This window comes from Muntiacus reevesi, chromosome 1, assembly GCF_963930625.1.
Source record: "Muntiacus reevesi chromosome 1, mMunRee1.1, whole genome shotgun sequence".
NCBI lineage: Eukaryota > Metazoa > Chordata > Mammalia > Artiodactyla > Cervidae > Muntiacus > Muntiacus reevesi.
In genome coordinates, this window is record NC_089249.1 from 212662820 (window position 1) to 212684948 (window position 22129).

A 22129-nucleotide genomic window follows, 5' to 3' on the forward strand; every position below is an offset into this window, starting at 1 on the left:
CTTTATACTAATCTGATGGATGAACAGTGGTATCACATAGTTTTTTTTTCCTTAACATTCTTTGAACTCTTAGTGAGGATGAAAATATTTGTGCTTGGTGTGGTTATTTTTCCATTATTTGTTTATCATTTTAAAATTCTCTTTGTATTAGGAGCATTCAATTTTCCCTATATACTATACATATACTTCTTGTCTAGCTGTTCTTTGGATTGTGGTCTCTTGCAATAGAACATTTAAACTTTTTGTTTAGTAAAATATATCTTTCTGGGTTGCCAACACTGTTATGAAAAGATTATCACCACTCTAAAGTTGTATAAGGACTTTAAGTAAGAATATCCCTGTACTTTGTTCTGATCGTTGAGACCAGCTGGAGAAATTCTGCAATGGTTTTATAAAAAAAAACTTTTTAAAGGAGAAATGAATTGGGGCAAGGCAAACAGAGCAAGAAAGGATGATAGAATTGACTGTCCCATGAGTTTACATTAAAAAAAAACAAAAAAAAAACAACCTACATTTTAGAAAATGAGGCTCGCAGTGTGGTTAATTCTTCTACCATTACAAAGCCTCATTCTCAGAAAGCACACAATTTAAAAAATGTAATTTGTTGTATCCACTCCATTAGTGTGGATGAAAATTTACATATATGTACACCGTTTTTTACTTAAGCATACATTCCAACTGCCTTTACCATTTTATTCTCACCTTTTTTGCATAATGCTTACTCATTAAGTTAAAAAGACTATAGAAAGGAACAACAGGGAACCTGGGAAAATTATGTAATTCTTCCTACATTAACCAAATACAAATACAGAAATTCTCCTATTTAAAATGTCACATATACTGAAATCAACTAAAGTGGCATAACTATTACTTAAAACAATAGCATGCTTAAGAAAAAAGTCACTGCATGATTATTTATTTAAAATATTATGACTCTGATGTAAATACATATGGGCTTACATAATTTATTATTCATATAAACCCTCAATTAAAATGCTTAATTCTTCATCCACAATGTCTTTTTCCTAATAAGCATAATAATAAATTTTCTATCTCACTGAAAGTGTTTAAATTTAAAGCCTTTTGAATCTTGATTCATGAAGAAATTACTGAAGAATAATTTAAGATTAACTACATCAAACAATAGTATCATTTCCAATGCTGTCACAGATTTCTCCATGGCAAAATAGTCATATATTGTTATTGCACAATTTATAGGTACAGGTTATTATGTGCACATAAACTCTCTACGCAATTACAGTGTCTTCATTGCAACTTGCTTAACACATTTAAAATTATGAATTTACAAAATCTTTTAACAATATACTTTTAAAAGTATCCTGAGGATATTACAAAATTCATTTTACCAGCCCTTCATTTCTTTGCTTCATTTGACTCTTTAATTTCCAAGATAATAGTTGTCCATATTTTGTTACATAAAAATGTTCTATTAATGCTCCTATTAACAAAATATATTTAAGCTAAGTAGTATATAGTTGTTGCTTAAACACTTAGTCCCATTTGCCTCCAGTCTCCTTGGTTAAAATCAAGTATTATCAAGTTTTCTATAATTCTGAATCAGAAAAGATATAGCACAAAACAGACAGGAATAGGGTTAGCACATTTAAGTTAAAAGCATTGTGCATTTTTAATATTTTGGTCATACTTTTATAATAAAATAATATATTTTGGCAAAAAATAATAAAATATAAGGTTTAGTTTATTATCTATTAACGGTAGATCTGGCAGGTATTTTACATTTGTAAATACTATCTATTTAATTTGACTTTTCACATTTGTTTCTAAAAACACTGCTGTAAGTTTTTCAGAACTTTGAGACTAAAAGCACCTAAAAATAAGAAATAAAATCAAATTTAAGTAAAATGTATGGTGCCCAAAAATCCTTTGACAAATTTATAAGCTTAAGTGTCTCATATATGCCACCACAAAAACATTATTGCCTGCTAAGTCTATTCTGACTCAATGCAATCTTAATAATCTTGGAAGTTTTCCTGAAATTTATTTGAAAATTATGATGTGAATTAAAAAAAAAAAGATGAAAAAAACCAGTTGCAAAAAAAAGTTGTTATTCTGGTGGCAGTGCTGTTATGGCACAAAAACAAATGAAAAGACTTGTAGTTTTCTCTTATACACACACACACACACACACACACACACTTCAAATAAGATGTGTAAGGTATATTACATATATACAGACGCCACACACACACAACTTGGGCTCCAGAGGGAAAATTGATGAAAACTTTACATAAGGAGCCATTTGACTCATTTATCACTAAAGTCCCAATGACAGTGTTAATGGAGATATTCATTATTTTTTGACTCTTGCCCAAATATCATTCTATCATTAGTTAAGAGAGGAGTCTGAGATGTGAAAGTTTGGAAAAGGAAGTAAGAATGTGGTGAATTAAGTGATGACTGAGGTGCAACTGCCTTTACATAAAGGGTATTTTTTACTGTGAAACAAAGTCATGCAGAGATGTCTGCAGAAGAACTTATCAACAAAACAAAACTCCTTTAACATTATGATATACTCACTACAACATACTATACATATGTATTATTACAGCATTACTTACACATTCTACTTTAGGCAATGTAGTCTAATTCTGAATGACCTTGTTAATTTTTAAGGCATCAGTGCATCAAGGGCAAAGCTCCATAAAATAAATATGAAAACAAGAAAGCATTAGCTTATTTGTGGTATAGAGAATGATCACCGTACATCATATGTGTTGGCCACTTCAAGGAATAGGTAATAAATTATACATCTTATTGTTAAATGTTACAGCATAAATTTCACATCATTTTTCAACACTTCATTTAATGGGCTAAACTGATCGGGTAGTATTCTCATTTTCATTGTTCCATCAGCTCCACATGAAAAAATGTGATTTGCAGGCCCCGTCTCAATTTGCATCACTCCGGTTCCAATATTTCTGAAAATGGATTGCCGAGCATGTTCATTGATAAAGGTGTGAAGAAGACTAAAGGTAGAGAGACTCCAAATCTGAAATTACATCAAGGACAAAATAAAAATTGGGGTTGACGATTACCTTAAAAATCCAAGCAAAAGATTTAGGCCTGTCTTTGTGTACAAATAAGGAATTTCTACAACAAAAATGGAGAAAAATCTGTGTAGGGCTACAGTTACAACATTTTGATTCTTATATACAGTGTTGCAATTTTCTAAATCTCTGTGATATTACATTCTTCAAAAGTTAATCCAGTAAGACAAGTAAGTATCTTAAACCCTTCATTAGAGATGAGAAAATTTAGATACATGAAGGTTAGGTATGCAATGCAACAGAAACATAATACTGTAGGAACTCCAATGAAGATTTTCTCTCTCAACAAAGATTCTGTGCGTAGCTGTATAAGTAGGGTAATTTTTTCTCCATAAAGCGCAGTAGCCACCAGGGGATCAGAACCACTGAAAAGAGGAAAGTGCCAAAAACCTAGAGGTCTTCAGATCAGGCAAAACTATATTTCAGTGGCAAGATAAATTATTACAATTTTCTGATGTTTTGACATCTCATTTAAAAAAATATTTCTTTCTTTACCTGGAGAAATTCATTAATTCACACTACTCTAGACATGAGTGTTAAAACTGTAACTCCTGAATACAACCTGGTATATTATGAAATCTTTTAACTTGATTAAATAATCAAACTCAGAATGAAAATACATACTAAAAAACTAATCTAACATCTAGCACAACTTATTCTAAACTGAGCAAATTTCAAATAAGAAACTAGCTTCAAACAAACAAACAAAAAAGAATTTTGTATGATAACTGGTATATATATTTGATTTTAAGAAACATCTTTTTGAAATTCTACAATTCTAGTTAATTTTTTCTGGCTGAGAATTATGAAAACAGTATGTAAGTCCTAACAAAGTAACATAGTCCAACTTACTTGTACTGAGTAGTCTCACTAGCATTTAAATTAATGAATTCTAAGAAACTAGACTCCCCCAGTGAGTTACTGACCATTAGAATAACCTGTTGACTAGTCTTACCCCTACAGATCCTTCAAAGTGAAGACAGGGAACCCTTCATCAAAACCACTATATCCATGCTATAAAAATGCACACTCCTGAGCCTTGGACTTACCAACTGGGTATTATGGGGATGCAATCTAGCAACAGTATTTCTGGAGTGGGATTCATTTTTAACAAGGGGCTTGACATTTTTAAAAAGCTGCTTAACATTCAAACTTCTAAGTTTGAAACAGTGGAGTTTCAGAAAGACTGTTATAAGCAGAGCTTATCCAGGTACATCAGAATTCTTTACCCATCAGAATTCTTTGAACAGGCACTAAGTGGTTGGCTGCTGATACTATGAATGACAAAATGGGGAGAAATCTGGGATAAGGGAAAATGTCAGTATATTTCACAGCACCTGAAACTGAATTCAGTAACTCTGAACATGGAGTCAAGACTAATGTCTGAAATATGTTCATGTGCATATCCACAGAAAATCTAGTTCATTTGCATGCATTAGTTAAGCACATTTGAAAACAACAGGAAAACGGGCAATTTTCAAGTTAAATGTTATTTTATTTATTAAAAGATTTATTAAATAGCAATTAACCTTGTGGACTACAAAGGAGTCAATATTTCTATTATTTAAAGAGACAGGTGTCTTCAATATGATTAAAGATCCAAGATTTCCAAAAATTTCCTTTCACATTGGAGATACTGTGGCATTACTATAATTACCTTTATGTTGCCTTCGGCAGATCCTGTAACAAAGTACTCCTCAGTAGGATCAATAGCGATGGCTTTAACAGGAGAATCATGGCTCTGGAAAAGTTGCCTCTGCTGTCGTTGCCGAAGGTCAAATACACATGTATAACCTTTTCTGCCACCTGATATTAGTAGCTGATGTTTTGGAGCATATGCCAAAACAGTGGCTCCACTATCATGACATGCAAAAGCTGAAAATTAAATAAAAATAAAAACTATGCAACAGCGTAAGAAACACACTCCCGGCTTTTGGCCAAGGTGGAATGCTAGACTCGATTTACTCTCCTGCCTATAACAATGAAAATATAAAATGACACATAAGAAACAATGGTATGAGACATTGGAAACTAAGCACTGAAGAAGAATGATCTGAGAAATGAGAAACAAACTAGGAGAGCCATACTACTGACCCAGTTTACAGTTTGGGATTTTCTGGCCAAGCATAAGAAAGGGGAATCTGGGTTGATTTGTGTTCCTGTTTTTACCAGCCAGAGGCGGGGCGGGGGGGAACCTTTTAATTCAGAAGGCGTTGTACAGAGTACTGAGAAGGGTACTGACTCAAAGGGGGGTGTGCACATGTGTGTGCAAAGCTTGCCCTGTACCAAATGTGGTTTTGATTCTGTTTAACATTATTCCCATCTCCACCCTCAACAAATCTGTTTCCAAGTAACTCAGTCCCAGAGAAAACCTCAAAAATATTTAAACAATACAAAAATAACAGTACCTAAAATTTATAAAATTCACAATATATCTAATAAAAAATGACCAGGCATGCAAAGAAGCACGCATAAATACAAGAAAATCCATCAACTGAAACTAACCCAGAAATAACAGAGATGACAGAAGTACTAAATAAGGAAACTAAAAACCAATATAAGTGTATTCCCCTAATCCTGGATTTTGTCTGGATTTAAATGTATACCTTAGGCAAATTATTTAACCTAAGTCTCAGTTTCATGATTTGTAAAAGAGACGTCAACACCATCTGCCTAACAGTTAAGTATGAGGATGAAAATAATTAATATATTCAAAGCATATGCATTACCTGGCAAATACTAAGTACTCAACAAAATGTTATTAGTATTGTAAGAATCTACATAAAACTAATCATAAGAGGTTTTTTTTTTTAAACTTTTCCAGCACTTTGAGATATAAACTTGCATAGAGTAAAATGCACAAATTCTAAGTGTTCACCCTTGATGAGTTTTGGCAAATGGATAACTTTGTGTAAGCATTACTCAGATCAAAACAAAGAATGTGTTCATCATTCCAAAAAGCACCCTCAGGTCTTTCCTTTTCCCTCAAAAGCAATCATAATTCTGATTTCTATCCAATCAGTTTCGCCAGTTCTTGAACTTCATATAAATGGAATTTTATAGTATATACTCTTTTGTTCCTGCTTCTTTTCAACATAAATTTTAGGTGTTAACCTATGTTGTTCCATGTCTCAGTGAGTCATGTATTTTAGTTCTGAATAGTATTCTATTACATAAATATACCATGTTATCCTGTTGGACATTTGTGTTATTTCCAGTTTTTGGCTATTATAAATAAAGCTGCTAATAATCCTCCTATATCAGTTTATTTGTGGACATGTGTTTTCATTTTTTGTGTAAAAATATATACTGCTAGGTCATGTTAGGTGCATGTGTAATTTTATTAAGAAATTGCTAAACAGTTTTCCAAAGAAGTTGTACTATCTCATACTTCTATCAGCAAACCATGAAGGTTCCAGTTTTTCCAAATCCTCACCAACACTTGGTATTCTAGAATCTTTAATTTTGGCCATTTCAGTGTGCAAAATTGTATGATAAATTATGGTGACTTTAGTTTGCATTTCCCTGATGACTACAGATATTGAGCATCTTCTATATGGTTATTTGCTCTTCAGATATTGAGCAAAAGCATAACTTTAAAAGTCTGGAATATATCATTTCTTTACTGGATTGTGTTTTTGTTGTTGTATCTAAATCTCATCACCAAACCCAAGGTCACTTAGATTTTCTCCTATATTTCCTTCTAGAAGTTTTACAGTTTTGTTTTTACATGTAGGCCTATGATTCATTTTGAGTAAATTTTTGTGAAAGGGGTAAGATTTGTACCCATGTTCATTATTTCACATGAAAGCACCCAAATGTTATAGCACTTTTTGTTGAAAAGCCTATGTGTTTCCATTAAATTATCTTTATGCCATTATTAATGATGAGTCTACTAATTATGTGCAGGTCTATTTCTAGGCTCTCTAATGTGTCTATTCTTAAGCCAATACCACAATGGCTTGATTATTGTAGCTTTATAGTGATTCCTGAAATCAGGCAATATGAATACTCCAAGTTTCCAAGTATTCTAGGTCTGTTGCCCCTCTACATAAACTTTAGAACCAGTTTGTTGGCACGTACAAAATAGACTGCTGGGGGCTTAATTAGAATTGCACTGAATCTATAAAGTTGGGAGGAAGTAACAACAATATCAAGTTTTAAAGTTTGTGAACACAGACCCTCTCTCCATTATTTAGGTCTTTTATTTTTTTACCTTTTTTGTAGCTTTTCCCAACAGATGCTATACATAGATTTATGCTTCAGAATTACATTATTTTGGGTGCTATTTTAAATGGTGATTTTTTTTTTTAAATTTTAACTTCCAATTGTTCATTATTGGTGTAAAGGAAAGCAACTGATTTTAGTATACTGATCTGGCATCCTGTGAATCTGCTGTACCTGTACATTAGTTCCAGAAGTTTTTTTCCCCCTATACTTTTTGGAGTTTTCTACACCAACATATAATATGTGAATAGACACAGTTTTATTTCTTCCCTTCCAATATGTATACCTTTTATTTCCTCTTCTTGTCTTACTGCTTTAGTTGTAACTTCAAGTATGAAGTTGAGTATTGGTGGTGTGAGAGGATATAATACTATAACTGATATTCACAATGATGACCTATGGTTAATAGATTCAAAGTAAAAACAATTTTTATATTATCTACATTCCATTGTCCTTCATTAAAGTACACTGAAGAGTAAATTACACACAGTAAACTTTTCTGCTTTCATACTTTGCTACCATGAGCAAAATAAATCTCACAAACCACTAAATGTGTCATTTAAAAAAATTCAATTAAAAATCACTTTTATAAAATGCTTTCAAAACTTACCATGGACTAAACTATTGGCAGGTGCTACAAGAGTGTCCCACAAACATATGTTTCTGGAAAGAAAAAAAGATTACTTCTTAAGTGACATAAAAAGTTGACAACAGAATAAAAATGTTTCACATTATATAATGATAAAGGGATCAATACAAAAGGAAAATTACACATGTGAACATATACACATCCAGTAGAGGAGCAGCTATATAAAGTAAACAATAATAAAAAATACATAAAGGAAGAAATTGATAATAATACAGTAACAGTATGGGACTTTAACACCCCACTGACATCAATGAACAAATAATCCAGAAAGAAAGTCAGTAAAGCAATAGTGGTATTAAATGACAATAGATCAGTTGAACTTAAATGGCATGTATAGGATATTACATCCAAAAACAGCAGAATGCACATTCTTTTCAGGCACACATGGAATGTTCTCTAGAATACGTCACATACTAGGTCACAAAACAAGTGCCAACAAATTTAAGAGAATAGAAATTGTACCAAGCATTTTTTTTTTTTTTACCAATCACAAAGGTACAAAGCTACAAATAAACTCCAGAGAGAAAAACAGGAAAAACAAACAAACATGCAGACCAAGCAACATGCTACTAAAAATGTAATGGGTCAATAATGAAATCAAAGTGTAAATCAGAAAAGACCTTGAGACAAATGAAAATGGAAACATAATTTCCCAAAATCTATGGAATGCAGAAAGCAATTCTGAGAGGGAAGTTCACAGCAATACAGGCATTCTCAAATAAACAACCCAACCTACCATCTACTTTTTCTTTTAGAAAAAGAACAAACAAAGCCCAAAGTCAGTAGAAGGAAGGAACTTTACCCAAGATTAGAGAGGAAATAAAATAGAGATTAAAAAATCCAATAGAAACAATCGATGAAAACAAGGGCTGATTTTCTGAAAAGCAAACAAAATCAACAAACTTATTCAGGTTCATCAAGAAGATGACAGAGGACCCAAATAAACAATACAAGAAATGAAAGAGGAGAAATAACAACTGATACCACAGAGATACAAAGAATCATAATACTATGAACAGTTATATGCCCACAGACTGGAAAACCTAGAAGAAATGGACTAGTTTCTAGAAATATACAGCCTGCCAAGAATCAATCAAGAAGAAACAGAAAATTTAAACAGACTGATCACTAGAACTGAAAATCAATCTGGAAGGGGAAACAAAAACAGCTTGCAGGTAACTGAGCGCCCAGGACCAGACATGGGAATTCTACTAAATATATGAAGAACTAATACTTATCCTTCTTAAACTATTCCAAAAAATTGAAGAGGAAGGCACACTCCCAAATTCATTCTACAAGGCCACCATCACCCTGATTATCTTGATACCAAAACCAGACAAAACACTTTTATAAAAAAAATTACAGGCCAATATCTTTGATAACTACAGATACAAAAATCCTCAACAAAATATATTAACAAACGAAATTCACCATGATCAAGCTGAATTAATTCTAAGGTCAAAAGGATGGTTAGACATTTGCAAATCAAAACATATAATACATCACATAAACAAAAAGAAAGATAAATATCAAATGATTCTCAAAGACACAGAAACTCTCTATTGAGTTGCCCATTCATGATAAAACCTTTCATCAAAGTGTGTAGAGGAAACAGTTCTTAACATAATTAAAGGCCACTTAAGACAAATTCACAACCAACATCATACGCAACAGTGAAAAGCTGGAAGCCTGCCACTAAATTCAGAAACAAGACACAGATGTTCATTCTCTCCACTTTTATTTAACATGTTACTGGAAAGCCCAGCTATAGCAAACAAGAAAAAGAAATCAAAGGTATCCAAACTGGAAGGGAAAAGGGAAAACTGCCACTATTTGCAGATGACATGATATTTTATATAGAAAACCCTAAAATCTTCACTCCCCCAAATTTAGAACTAAAAATAAATTCAGCAAGGTTGTAGGATATAAGATTATATATAAAAAATATGCTATACTTTCACATACTACTAATGAAATATCAGAAAAAGAAGGTAAAACACAACCCTACTTAAGATCACATCAATAAGAATAAATATTTAGGAATAAACATAACCAAGGAGGTGAAAGACCTATACTCTGAAAACTATACACCACTGATGAAGGAAACTGAAGATGATACAAAGAAATGGTAAGATATCCTGTGCTCTTGAATTGGAAGAATTAATATTGTTAAAATGACCATACTACTCAAAGCAATCTACAGATTTAATGCAAACCCTATCAAAATATTCATGACATTTCCCACAGAGCTGGAACAAAATAACTACAAAAGACCCTGAGTTGTCAGAGTAATCTTTAGATATTAGATTAGAGCTGGAGGAATCACACACCCTGACTTCAGACTACATCACAAAGCTACAGTCATCAAAACAGTGTGATACTGGGTTCCCAACTCACTGTGGCAAGCCGCTGTTGACCTACACCTCACAGGAGACCCTCCAACACTAGCAGGAGCCACACCCTTTGGTCCACAAGCATGTATAATTAAATTCACATAGTTTTAAATCCCTCTACTGAAAGAGGCATCCAGATATAGAAGACTCATCTAGTAGTCAAAAACCTCAGGGAATATGGAGAATGGCCTGGAAATCACTTGCTCTGTAGGAAAGCCAGCTGCTATGTCATAAGGTCGCTCAAGCAGCCCTTCAGAGAGACTCAAGTGGCAAGAAGCTGAGGTCTCCTTACAAGAGTCAGGGAAAAAGTTCTTGCCAACACCCTGTGAATAAGTAATCTTGGAAGAAGACTTGCCAGTTCCAGTCAAGCTTTCAGATCATTACAGCCCCACTGACATCTTCACTGCAGCTTTAAGGAAAAGCCACTCCACTAAGCCATTCCCAAGTTCCTGTTCCACAGAGACTGTGAAACAATAAAACTGTGTTTGCAAATATCTTTTCCCATTATGTGGCTTGTCTTTTCTTTCATTTTAAGATGTATTTTCTTTTTTAATAAACTGAAGTTCTTAATGTAAAAAACAAAAACAAAAAACAAACCAGTGTGGTACTGACAGAAAAACGGACACATAGGTCAATGGAACAGAATAGAGACCCCAGAAATAAATCCAAGACTTATGGTCAATTAATCTATGACAGAGAAGTTAAGAATATACAATGGAGGAAAGACAGTCTTTTCAACAAGTGGTGGTGGAAAAACTGGGCAGCAACGTGTAAAATAATGAGATGAGAACATTCCTCTTTACCATATACAAAAATAAACTCAAGATTATTTAAAGTCTTAAATGGAAGAACAGAAAATCATAAAACTTCTAGAAGAGAATACAGGCATTACACTCTTTTACATAAATCATAGCTATATTTCCTTGGATCAGTCTTCTTAGGCAAAAAAGAAATAAAAATAAACCAATGGGACCTAATTAAACCTAAAGCGTTTGCAGAGCAAAGAAAATCATCAACAAAATGAAAAGATAATCTACTGAATGGGAGAAAAACCAAATGACGTGACTGACAAGGAGTTAACACTTAAAATAGATACACAGTTCATACAGCTCAATATAAAAAAAATCTAATTAAAAAAAAAGGGGCAGAACAGGACTTTAATGGTGGCTTAGTGTCTAAGATTCTGCGCTCCCAATGCAGGGGGCACAAGTTCAATCTCTGGTTGAGAACTGAGACCCTGCATGCAGCACAGGACAGCCAAAAAACAAACAAAACCAAAACACAAAGCCACCAAAACAAACAAACAAAAAAACCCCAAACAATCACAGCTGGGTATCTTAACTGGTTTCTGATTCAACCTGTTTAAAAAAAATGGACAGAGTAACTCAAGGGACCATTTCCCAAAGAAGACATATAGATGCCTAAGAGGCATATGAAAAGATGCTCAATATCACTAATTACTAGAGAAATGCAGATCAAAACAACAAGGAGCAATCACCTCACGCCTGTTAGAGTGGTTATCAAAAAGTCTCCAACAAAAAAATGTTCGAGAGGGGCTTCCTTGGTGGTCTAGTGGTTAGAAACCTGCCTGCCAATGCAGAGGACTTAGGTTTGATTCCTGGTACAGGAGGATCCCACATGCTCTGGGGCAATTGAGCCTGTGTGCCACAACTACTTACCCCAGACACCTAAAGACCATTTCTGCAATAAAAGAAGCCACAGCAAAGAGAAGCTCATGCATTGCAACTAAAGAGCAGACCCTGCCCACTCCAACTAGAGGAAGCCCATGCACAGCAACCAAGACCCAGCACAGTCAAAAAGTACATAAATCTAAAAAAAAAAAAAAATGTCAGAGAGGACGTAGAGGAAAGGGAAGCCTTGCACACTGTGGGTGAAAATGTAAACTGGTATATCCATTATGGAAAACAGTATGGAGGTTCCTTAAAAATAGAACTACCATATGATCCACCAATTTCACTCATGGATATATATCTAGAAAAAAATGAAAATACTCTTTTGAAAAGATACATGCACCCCAACTTTCACAGTAGCATTTTATAATAGCCAAGACATGGAAGCAACCCAAGTGCCCATCAACAGAACACTGGATTAAGAAGATGTGAGACACACATACACAATATTACTCAGCCATAAAAAAGAATGAAATACTGCCATTTGCAGCAGTGTGGATGGACCTAGAGACTATCATGCTCAGTAAAGTAAGTTAGACAGAAAAAGACAAATAGTATATGATATCATAACATGCAATCTAAAAAATAATACAAATAGTCATGACTATGTATACAAAACAGAAACAGACTCACAGATAGAGAAAACAAACTTGTTACCAAAGAGGAGAAGATGGGGGAGTGACAAATTAGGAATATGGAATTAATAGATACAAACAAAAAAATAGATACAAACTACCATATATATTATAAAATAGATAAGAAACAAGGATACACTGTATATAGCACAGGGAATTATAACAATTATCTTGTAAAAACCTATGATGAAGTATAATCTGCAAAAATACTGAATAATGATACATACGCCTCTAACTAACACAATGTTGTAAATCAAGTATACTTCAATTAAAAAAACAGTATGTCTCATTCTAGCTCATCTGAAACTCATTCACACAGAAAGTTCTTAAATTTATAAGGCACCAAATACAAGTAACCAATACATTTATATATGATTAATTTTTAGACAAAAATTTAAAAGACAAAGAGCTTCCAAAATGAAAAGCTTCAGATTAACATGTAATTACAAGGAATACTATATGAAGTCTGAATATAGAAATTATTTTTTGTATTCATTGATTTTCTAATCTAAACAGTTCAACTGACATAAGAATAGGACACAAGGAATCTTCTTGAGCAAAAAGAAAACTTATTCCTACTATGAAAGGGAACAGCTTCTACTCCATTCTGTGAGTTACAAAGGAGGCATAAATATATATAAGAATTTCTACGAAAGATGGGTTGAAAACTCCATATTCCTAAAATTCCCACTTTGAGTGCAAAGAGAGGTCTCAGGACAAATATAAAAAGCTCAGCAACTTCAGAAGGCCTTAATCTCAAACTCAGCTGTATGAGGGAAGTCAAAAGTGTGCATGGACATGGAGAAACGAGAAGATTTTTTTTTCCCCCCCACATTTAAGCTTTTTGGGGAGATGGGGACAGGGTGCCACTTAGTAGTTATTATACAACTAACATGTCTTTTGGAATTTCTTGTGTTCTGATTATGAAACTGATAATATCGCTCCCATAAGGCTATGGCAAGGGTTTTACTAAACAGCGTGGCCAATAAACAATACTTTTTTTCTCCCCTCAAGCTTTCCTAACACATAGAAAATAATATGGAGAAAAATTCTTAGCAAAATCAAATTCTTTTCTCCTACACTGAAGTGTTAACATTATTAATAGAATGCCAAAAATCCAGAAGGAATGGATTTTGTGTTTAATGTCTCCAGAATTTCCTTAGCTTTACACTTAAAACACTAGAAGTGCTCTAAGAAACAAGTCTCTGTAAAAATATTTAAAGGTATAAGTGTGAAAACATTGAGATATAAGGACATCAAGCAATTTAAAAATAAAGCTTAGCTACATACACCACAAATTTCAATATCAGTTACAATCTCTTACCTATTGTCAGTTGAAAGACCAGCTGTAGCTATTAGAGAGGAGGAACTAACGAAGACAAAATCATTGGCTGTTTTGTTATGACACTGCCAAGTCTGGAATGGTTATAAACAACAAACATTATTGCTATCACAAACAACTTTATAAGCAGGTAGATGCATTAATCAAAAAGTGACCTGTAATTTATGGCTCACTTAATCCTTGTGTTCTTTCGCCTACAAACTTCAGAAACATTTTAAGAGTAATACAGAGAACTCTCATATACCCCTCACCCCAGTTCACCAAGGTGAACTTTTGTAAATTTGCCACTCCTCTCTCTCTTCTCCCCCTGCCTCCTCCTCCTCCTCTCTCTCTCTCTCTCTCACACACACACATTTTCCTGAGCTACTTAAATAAGATGCATACATTATGAGCCTTTACGAGGCCCTCTGCTTTTTTTGTTCAACCAAAAATTCAAGGGGAAACAAAGAGGTTAAGTTCACATATTTTTCTTAGAAAACTTGTGAAAATATTTGTCTTAGAAGACAAAAACTAGAATTTCAGATGATCTCAGACTGAATTATTTATTTTCAGAAATACACTTTTAAATAGTCTTTTAAATATGTTAAATAAAAACATAATGCTAATAGTCAACAAATTAGAAAATTGACAATATTTCTCAATATTCCATCAAATAATAACAAACTATTATGAGAGATTTAGTAAATTATAAAGGTTTCCAAGTTATTTCTGTTCAGACATTTCTCCTCAATAAAAAATGAATTTTTAAAACATGTCAAAATCATCACATAAAAACATTTTCCTTTCAGTCACTTCCCATTGCCCCCAACCACCACTACAGCTGGGCTAGATGATATGTCTTTAAAACAAAATCTACTTTAATCTCCAAAAGCAAATATTGTTCATTTTTAAACGAATTTGTCTTTTTGGAAGTTAAAAAAAAAAAAAAGGTAGTCCCTTTAGGAACATAAACTTGTACAGTTCACCCTTGAACAACATGGTTTGAACTATATGGATTTAAACTACATGGCTCCACTTATACACAGATTTTTTTTTGTTATTTTCAATAAATACATTACAGAGTACTACATGATCCAAGGTTGGTTGAATCTGTAGATGTAAGACCATGGATATGAAAGGCTGCCTGCAAAGTTATATTCAGATTTTCAACTTGAGGGGGGAGGGTGTCCAGTGCCCCTAATCCCTGTGTTGTTCAAAGGTCACCTGTACATTTAATCTGCTGGTTGAATGAAAATATGAGGAAAAAATAGTTTCAAAGTACCCTCACCAACACTCCCTTGCTTGCTTTCACTTAGATCAGTACTTTCTTCTAGTACTTAACCTAGGGTAAACTACCAGAATCAACCCATATTCTTAATTTTTTTCTTGATAGATATTGCTTAGTCCTACAAAGCGCTTCACTGAAGAATCTATTAAATGTAAATTCACAGTTCTGTGAGGTTGTGGAAAGTTCATTAAGTTTTTGTGGTCCTGAATAGAGATATAATCAATTTTTTTTAAGAGATGGGCAAGAAAATAGCACCAGCTATAGGATTTCTTTTCTGCTTTGTTCCTAAGGTGTAAATTTACTGCAGAAAAACAACTAGATGCACTAGTCTGTTTATCATCCTTTTTAGGTATCATAGCCAACTGCAGTTTAGAGGCTAGAAAGGTATTTGGGTAACCTATGGTTGCATGGGTCTCCAGAGGTACCATGTTGGTTCTATACAGGTTTCTTTTCTTTTTTTAAAAATTTATCCCTTGACTAATAATTACATTTTAAATCAATTTTACTACTTTGGTCTTTATCAAGTGACTGATCCACTACTCTTATTATTTATTTATATTTTCTGGTGAGTTTTTTTAACTTTTCTATTTTTTTTTCTTTCAGTTTGAAGAAATGATTAACATGCAGCACTCTGTAAGTTTAAGGAGTACAGCATAATGTTCTGTCTTACATACATCATGAAATGATTACCACAATAAGTTTAGCAACATCACCACCTCACAGATATAAAAGAAAAATAAAAAATGCTTTTCCTTTGATGAGAACTCAGAATTTACTCACTTGGCAACTTTCATATATAACATATAACAATACTGGCGATGTTAATCATGCTGTACACAACATCCCTAGTACTACTTAAAACTCCAAGTCTGTATCTTTTGAACTGCCTCCATCCAACCTCCCCTGCCTCTAGCAACCATATATCTGATTTCCCCTTGCCATCAGAACCAGGCACTTTACAGGTTTATTTTCCAAGTTACTGGAGACTAAGGATTTTTATACCTCACAGGGTAATTTTAACATAATACAGACAGAAACTTACAGTAGTATGACTGAATACATAGGGCTAGACAGACTTTATACATTTTGGCTTTGATACTTAAGTATATATTCTTGATTTCTTTAAAATAAAAATTAAAAAATTTTAAAGGTAGGAAATCATGGCTTACCAGGTATGGCTTAGGTATACTTCCAGTAACTGGACAACATTTCCAGTTTGTTTGATACAAACTTAAATATCCATCAGCGTCAACTATTCCAAACTTAAGAGAAAAAAAGTTTAGCACTTAGTACAAATAAAAGGCACATATTTACCTTTACCCTCACTGTGAATCTCATATTGTAAATCTTAAAACATTTGAGTCATAAATTGCTTGACTTCTCATTTCACCTATGCATGGATCTAGTCCAGATAAACATTTAGCTACTGCTTTAAAAAATTCCAGGGCAGAGAAAAGTAAACGAACATCAGACCCCCAATTTATTATAGTAACCTACAGCTTAGTCTGTATATTCTCTTTAGGTACTCCAAAAGTGGGATACTGGATTTACACATTAAGCCATGTGACAAAATTTTAGTACATACAAGATAAAACACGGTTCATTTTGAAAAGGATTCCCAGAGATATACAATAAGGAAAACGTGGTAAACAACAGTAGAAAGTAAAATGAAATAAAATTTATTATACTAAAAGAATTCTTGATGGAAACTCAGAGCATTTTGATTGGAAAGATGATAAAATAATACAGTAAGGGAGTATTAAGATACAGTTCTTAAATGTCTAATTTCGACTCCTGCCTTCTCCCATCTACAGATATAACAATCACTAATAATCGAATGTGTTTTCATTCAGATTTATTCTGTGAATATTCAAACACTTGTACATATAAGATTTTTAAAATGAAATTAAGATAATAATATACAGTTCTACAATTATATTTTTTACTTATTATAGCCATTTTTCCACACTGGTACATATACATTTACCTCTTTCTTGTGCTGTGTAGTATTGCACTGTATAGTTGTAATTTTTTTTAGAAGCTTTTCTCTACAGAATTTCCATTTTTTTCCCATAATAAAAATGCTGCTCTGAACATTCTTGCATATATACTTCTGAGTATTTATATAGGACAGACATCCAAAAAGAAAATATCTGTCAAAGGGCATCATTTAAAATTGGAAGGTGAAGCCAAAATTAAATCCTAAGTGACAATATCAATTTACACACCCATTTTTCCTTACACATTAGTCTACACTGAATACTACAAAATTTTACTATTTGTCATTTAACAGAAAAGTCTCATTTTAATGCTCATTTCTTCAGTTATTAGTGAGGGCTATTGATCATGAATAGGGTTTTGTTTTTTGGTTAATTGTTCACATCCTTTGTTGTCTTTTTACAAAACTGATTGACAGGGCTAACAGTAGGAATATTAACCAATTGTGTACTATATTTTTACAGCTATTTTTCCAGGGTTTATCCTTTCTGTGGTTTATTCTATGTTTTCTGGAGTAAGTTTAGGTACATTTTTCAGAAAGGGTATATGGAATGTGCTAATTCTCTGCATACTTAAAAATGTGTATATTTTGCCATTAAATTTGCATGAGTTTGGACAGATATTGGCCCTATTCCTTATCCATCAGAATTCTGTGAATACTGTTCTACTGTCTATTCATAACCTCTATTTATGAGGAGGCAAATGTCATTATTTTAGATAGGAAGGTGGAGAGGTTGTAGGTAAATATTTCTACCCCTACTCCTTCCACAAGCTCTCTTTATCCTTCAATTAAAAAGCAAAAAACAAAAATCAAATAATCAGGCTGTGCTGAGGCATGTGTTGCTTCTCATTACTTCTGGTCTAGTATTTGGTAGGCTCTTCTTTTTCTAAAAATTCATTTTTTGCTGTGGGAAAATTTTTATTTTATTATTCCTTTTAATACAATGTGTCCTCTTTAAATCACTTTACTTTTTCTTCTTCTGCTATATCTTTTAAAGGTCTTCTATGCATTTTCCTGGATCTTTGTCTCAATTTACTTCTTGGGTTTTTTCATGATGGGATAAATTCCTAATTTGTACTTCCTGGTCACAAATTTGACTTTCAAATAATTCCATTCTGCTATTCAGTCCCGGTAATCAGTAGTTCCTCTACTCTCCTAATTTTGGGGAATCACATGTTTTTAATTTCTAAAACTTCTTTACTGTTCTACTGCCTTTAGTTTATAAAATCCTGTTCTTGTTTTACAGTGTAAGATCTTTCTGAATCTGAGGAATTATTCCTCACAGGTTATTTTTTTCCTGCTAAATGCTCCCTTTTATCTCCTGGTCTTTCTGCAATGTCCAATGACTTCTGACAAAATGATCAGCATTACTGTGAAGTAGTGTGAGCTATCTGTTCCATTTACTCCAGCAGCCTTCCCTACTAAGGGAGATAGCATGCTAGGGTGTTGTGCTTTTAGGTACCATCATGGCAAAGGTGAATTAACAGTAAGCTGACTAGAATAGCTGCAATCCAAAAGTCTACAAGCAATAAATGCTGGAGAGGGTGTGGTGAAAAGGGAACCCTCTTACACTGTTGGTGGGAATGCAAACTAGAACAGCCGCTATGGAGAACAGTGTGGAGATTCCTTAAAAAACTGGAAATAGAACTGCCATATGGCCCAGCAATACCACTCTTGGGCATACACACCGAGGAAACCAGATCTGAAAGAGACACGTGCACCCCAATGTTCATCATAGCACTGTTTATAATAGCCAGGACATGGAAGCAATCTAGATGCCCATCAGCAGACAAATGGATAAGGAAGCTGTGGTACATATACACCATGGAATATTACTCAGCCATTAAAAAAAATTCATTTGAATCAGTTCTAATGAGATGGATGAAACTGGAGCCCATCATACAGAGTGGAGTAAGCCAGAAAGACAAAGACCAATACAGTATACTAACGCATATATATGGAATTTAAAAAGATGGTAATGATAACCCTATATGCAAAACAGAAAAAGAGACACAGATATACAGAACAGACTTTTAGACTCTGTGGGAGAAGGCGAGGGTGGGATGTTCTGAGAGAAGAGCATCGAAACAAGTATACTATCAAGGGTGAAACAGATCGCCAGCCCAGGTTGGATGCATGAGGCAAGCGCTTGGGGCTGGTGCACTGGGAAGACCCAGAGGGATGGGATGGAGAGGGAGGCAGAAGGGGGAATCGGGATGGGGAATACATGTAAATCCATGGCTGATTCATGTCAATGTATGGCAAAAACCACTACAATATTGTAAGGTAATTAGCCTCCAACTAATAAAAATAAATGGAAAAAAAGTATTAATTGATTCCAAAAACAAAAAACAAAAAACACAGTAAGCTGACTGCCTGTTAAAGATACCTGGGCAGATAATAAAGAAGAGTTTGTTGTGCCTTTAAAAAGCCTATATAGGAGCCTATTGTTGTGTTAGTCACTCAGTTGTGTCCCACTCTTTACAACCCCATGGATGGTAGCCTGCCAGGCTTTTCTTTCCATGAAATGCTCTAGGCAATAATACTGGAGTGGGTAGCCATTCCCTTCTCCAGGGCATCTTCCCCACCCAGGGATTGAATCCAGGTCAGTCAGAATGTTAAATCTATAAAATAACTCTGAGTGTAGAAGGACTTGAATGTCACACTTAAGAATATGGACTTTTAAGATACAATGAGGAGACTGTGGGTTCTTGAAAAGAACAACATGATTTCACCTATAGTGTATATATATAATGATATTTTTTTTTCCTTTTTTATCTTTTTTGGCCATGTTGCGAGGCTTGTGGTATCTTAGTTCCCTGACCAGGGATCGAACTCGGGCCCTAGCAGTGAAAGCGCAAAGTCCTAACCACTGGACGGCTAGGGAACTCCCTATGCTATTTGTTACATAACTTTGTTGGCAACATGAAGGATGCATTAGAAAGATTAGTTAGGAACAATACATAACACTGACAAAATGGAAAAACATGAGTATATAAATGATATTCTTATATGCTCATGTTTCTAGATTAAAAGGTTTCTAGATTAAATTCCTTTAATTTCCCATTAAGGAGCAAAGAGTGTTGCTAATTACTATTAAGAAATTATACGCTCTCAATTCTGTTTCATAAATACATGAAAAAAATGTTGACTTTAGTGAAATGCTAAGAGCCATCTAATAAATGTCATAGGCAAAAAGGTTGCAGCATACCATGATACAAGTAACATGTGAGGATGGTGGAAGGTTTGGAGGTTGACAGAAAATGAAAGGCAAGATGTACTATCAGCAAGGGCCCATGTGAATGTTTTTAGTGTAGCATGGTCCTAAAGACAAAAAGAAGGCTGATTCCCCCTTTAGTAGCTGTTTGAAGTGCTAGTAAGACGGGGGGGCAGAGAGAGACAGCTTTAGGAAGGAAGATTACAGGAAGTGAAGACAGTAAGAGCCAGGTAGGCAAATTTTTATTAAAAGGCCCATAGAGTAAATAAGGCTTGCCAGGTATAGTCTTTGCTCCCCCGAACTCTGTTGCTGTACTGAGAAAATAATCACGGAAAACAAATAATGAATTAGTTAGCTGTGTTCAAATATAACTTTATGTTCAAAATAGGTGGTCTAGGCCATAGTTTGCCAACATCCTGTTCTAGAGCAGGTGTTCCTCAAACTTCAATGTTTCGTACACATCACAGGAGCATCTGGCTAAAAAACAGATGGTGATTTGATAGATCTGGAGTCAATAATCTGTATTTCTAATAGGCTCTCAGATGTTAGCTACTACTTGGTACCTGATCATATTTTGAGTAGGTTCCAGAGGATAAAGAGAGCAGAAGTATTTAGAAGATGGTCTTATAATCATTTGGTCCTTAAGCATCACGTAAAAGAATTTTGATGGACATGTATATAATGCCTTTACAACAAGAACCAAGTGAACTTGTTTTGAGAGGAATTTCTTTGAAAAGAGTTCATATAGATGGATTAATACTTTACCAGCAGATCAGTGAACTGTTCTTTTCAGAAGCCCAAATAAGAAATATTCATAAACCTTTAACAAAATCAAACCATTACCCCTATTTACACTTTTAAGTGTTACCTTATTTCCTTGATAGTTAAATCTCATTCTTGTAACTCTTGAATTGCCACCAGAGCGGAAACAGGTTATTTGTTGAGAATGGCCCCATTCGAACATTCTGACACTTCCATCTTGAGCTCCTGTCAGATCTGCATTATGAGAGGGAAAAAAACTACAAATTTATTTCAGGAATCTTTGGCAAATTTATTTTTTAATCCAATGTGAAAATATGGAAGAAATACCTAAGAAATGAGTCATAGTCAATTTAGATGAATTCACCTTTGTATGAAACTTCATTTGAATACTCTCAATCTTAAAAACAGATAATTACATAAGGATCTTTCATCTAAGAACATATCCTCTCACAAAACAACTGAAGCAATTGAATCAGATCTCAATAAACTTTATTTTCTTTTGAAATTATCTATGTTTTAATAGTCTTCAGTAGATAATGTTTATGATAAAGAGTTAGAGTCTTAGGATTCTTTAAATTTGTATGGTGACAGATAGTAACTGGACTTATCATGGTGATCATTTTGCAATGTATAAAAGTACTGACTCACTGTTGTACACCTGAGACAAACACAATAGTTCAAGTCAACTGTATTAAAAAGATGATCTTGGGACTACTAACAGTCAATTCTTATCAGTCATACTAATAATGTTTAAATACCTGCATTTTTTTCTGACAAAACAATTGGAGAAGGTCTTGAAAGTCATGCTAAAAATCAATCATTTCTAATAATTTTATTATGATTGATCTGGTATCTCAA

General features: G+C 33.8%; 1 protein-coding gene across 5 annotated transcripts in view; it reads right to left on the reverse strand.

The window, feature by feature from the left end:
- Window positions 1-395: 395 nt before the first annotated feature.
- DMXL1 (Dmx like 1) overlaps window positions 396-22129 on the reverse strand; it is a 124285-nt gene continuing 102551 nt past the window's right edge. For all 5 annotated transcript variants that reach the window (XM_065918222.1, XM_065918221.1, XM_065918220.1 and 2 more), the window contains 6 exons: window positions 21378-21505; window positions 16463-16555; window positions 14009-14100; window positions 7927-7979; window positions 4747-4964; window positions 396-3031 (listed from right to left, as the gene is read on the reverse strand). In XM_065918222.1, the coding sequence (XP_065774294.1) occupies window positions 2807-3031; window positions 4747-4964; window positions 7927-7979; window positions 14009-14100; window positions 16463-16555; window positions 21378-21505 (809 nt within the window). In that variant the 3' untranslated portion in view covers window positions 396-2806. The remainder of the gene's footprint in view (window positions 3032-4746; window positions 4965-7926; window positions 7980-14008; window positions 14101-16462; window positions 16556-21377; window positions 21506-22129) is intronic.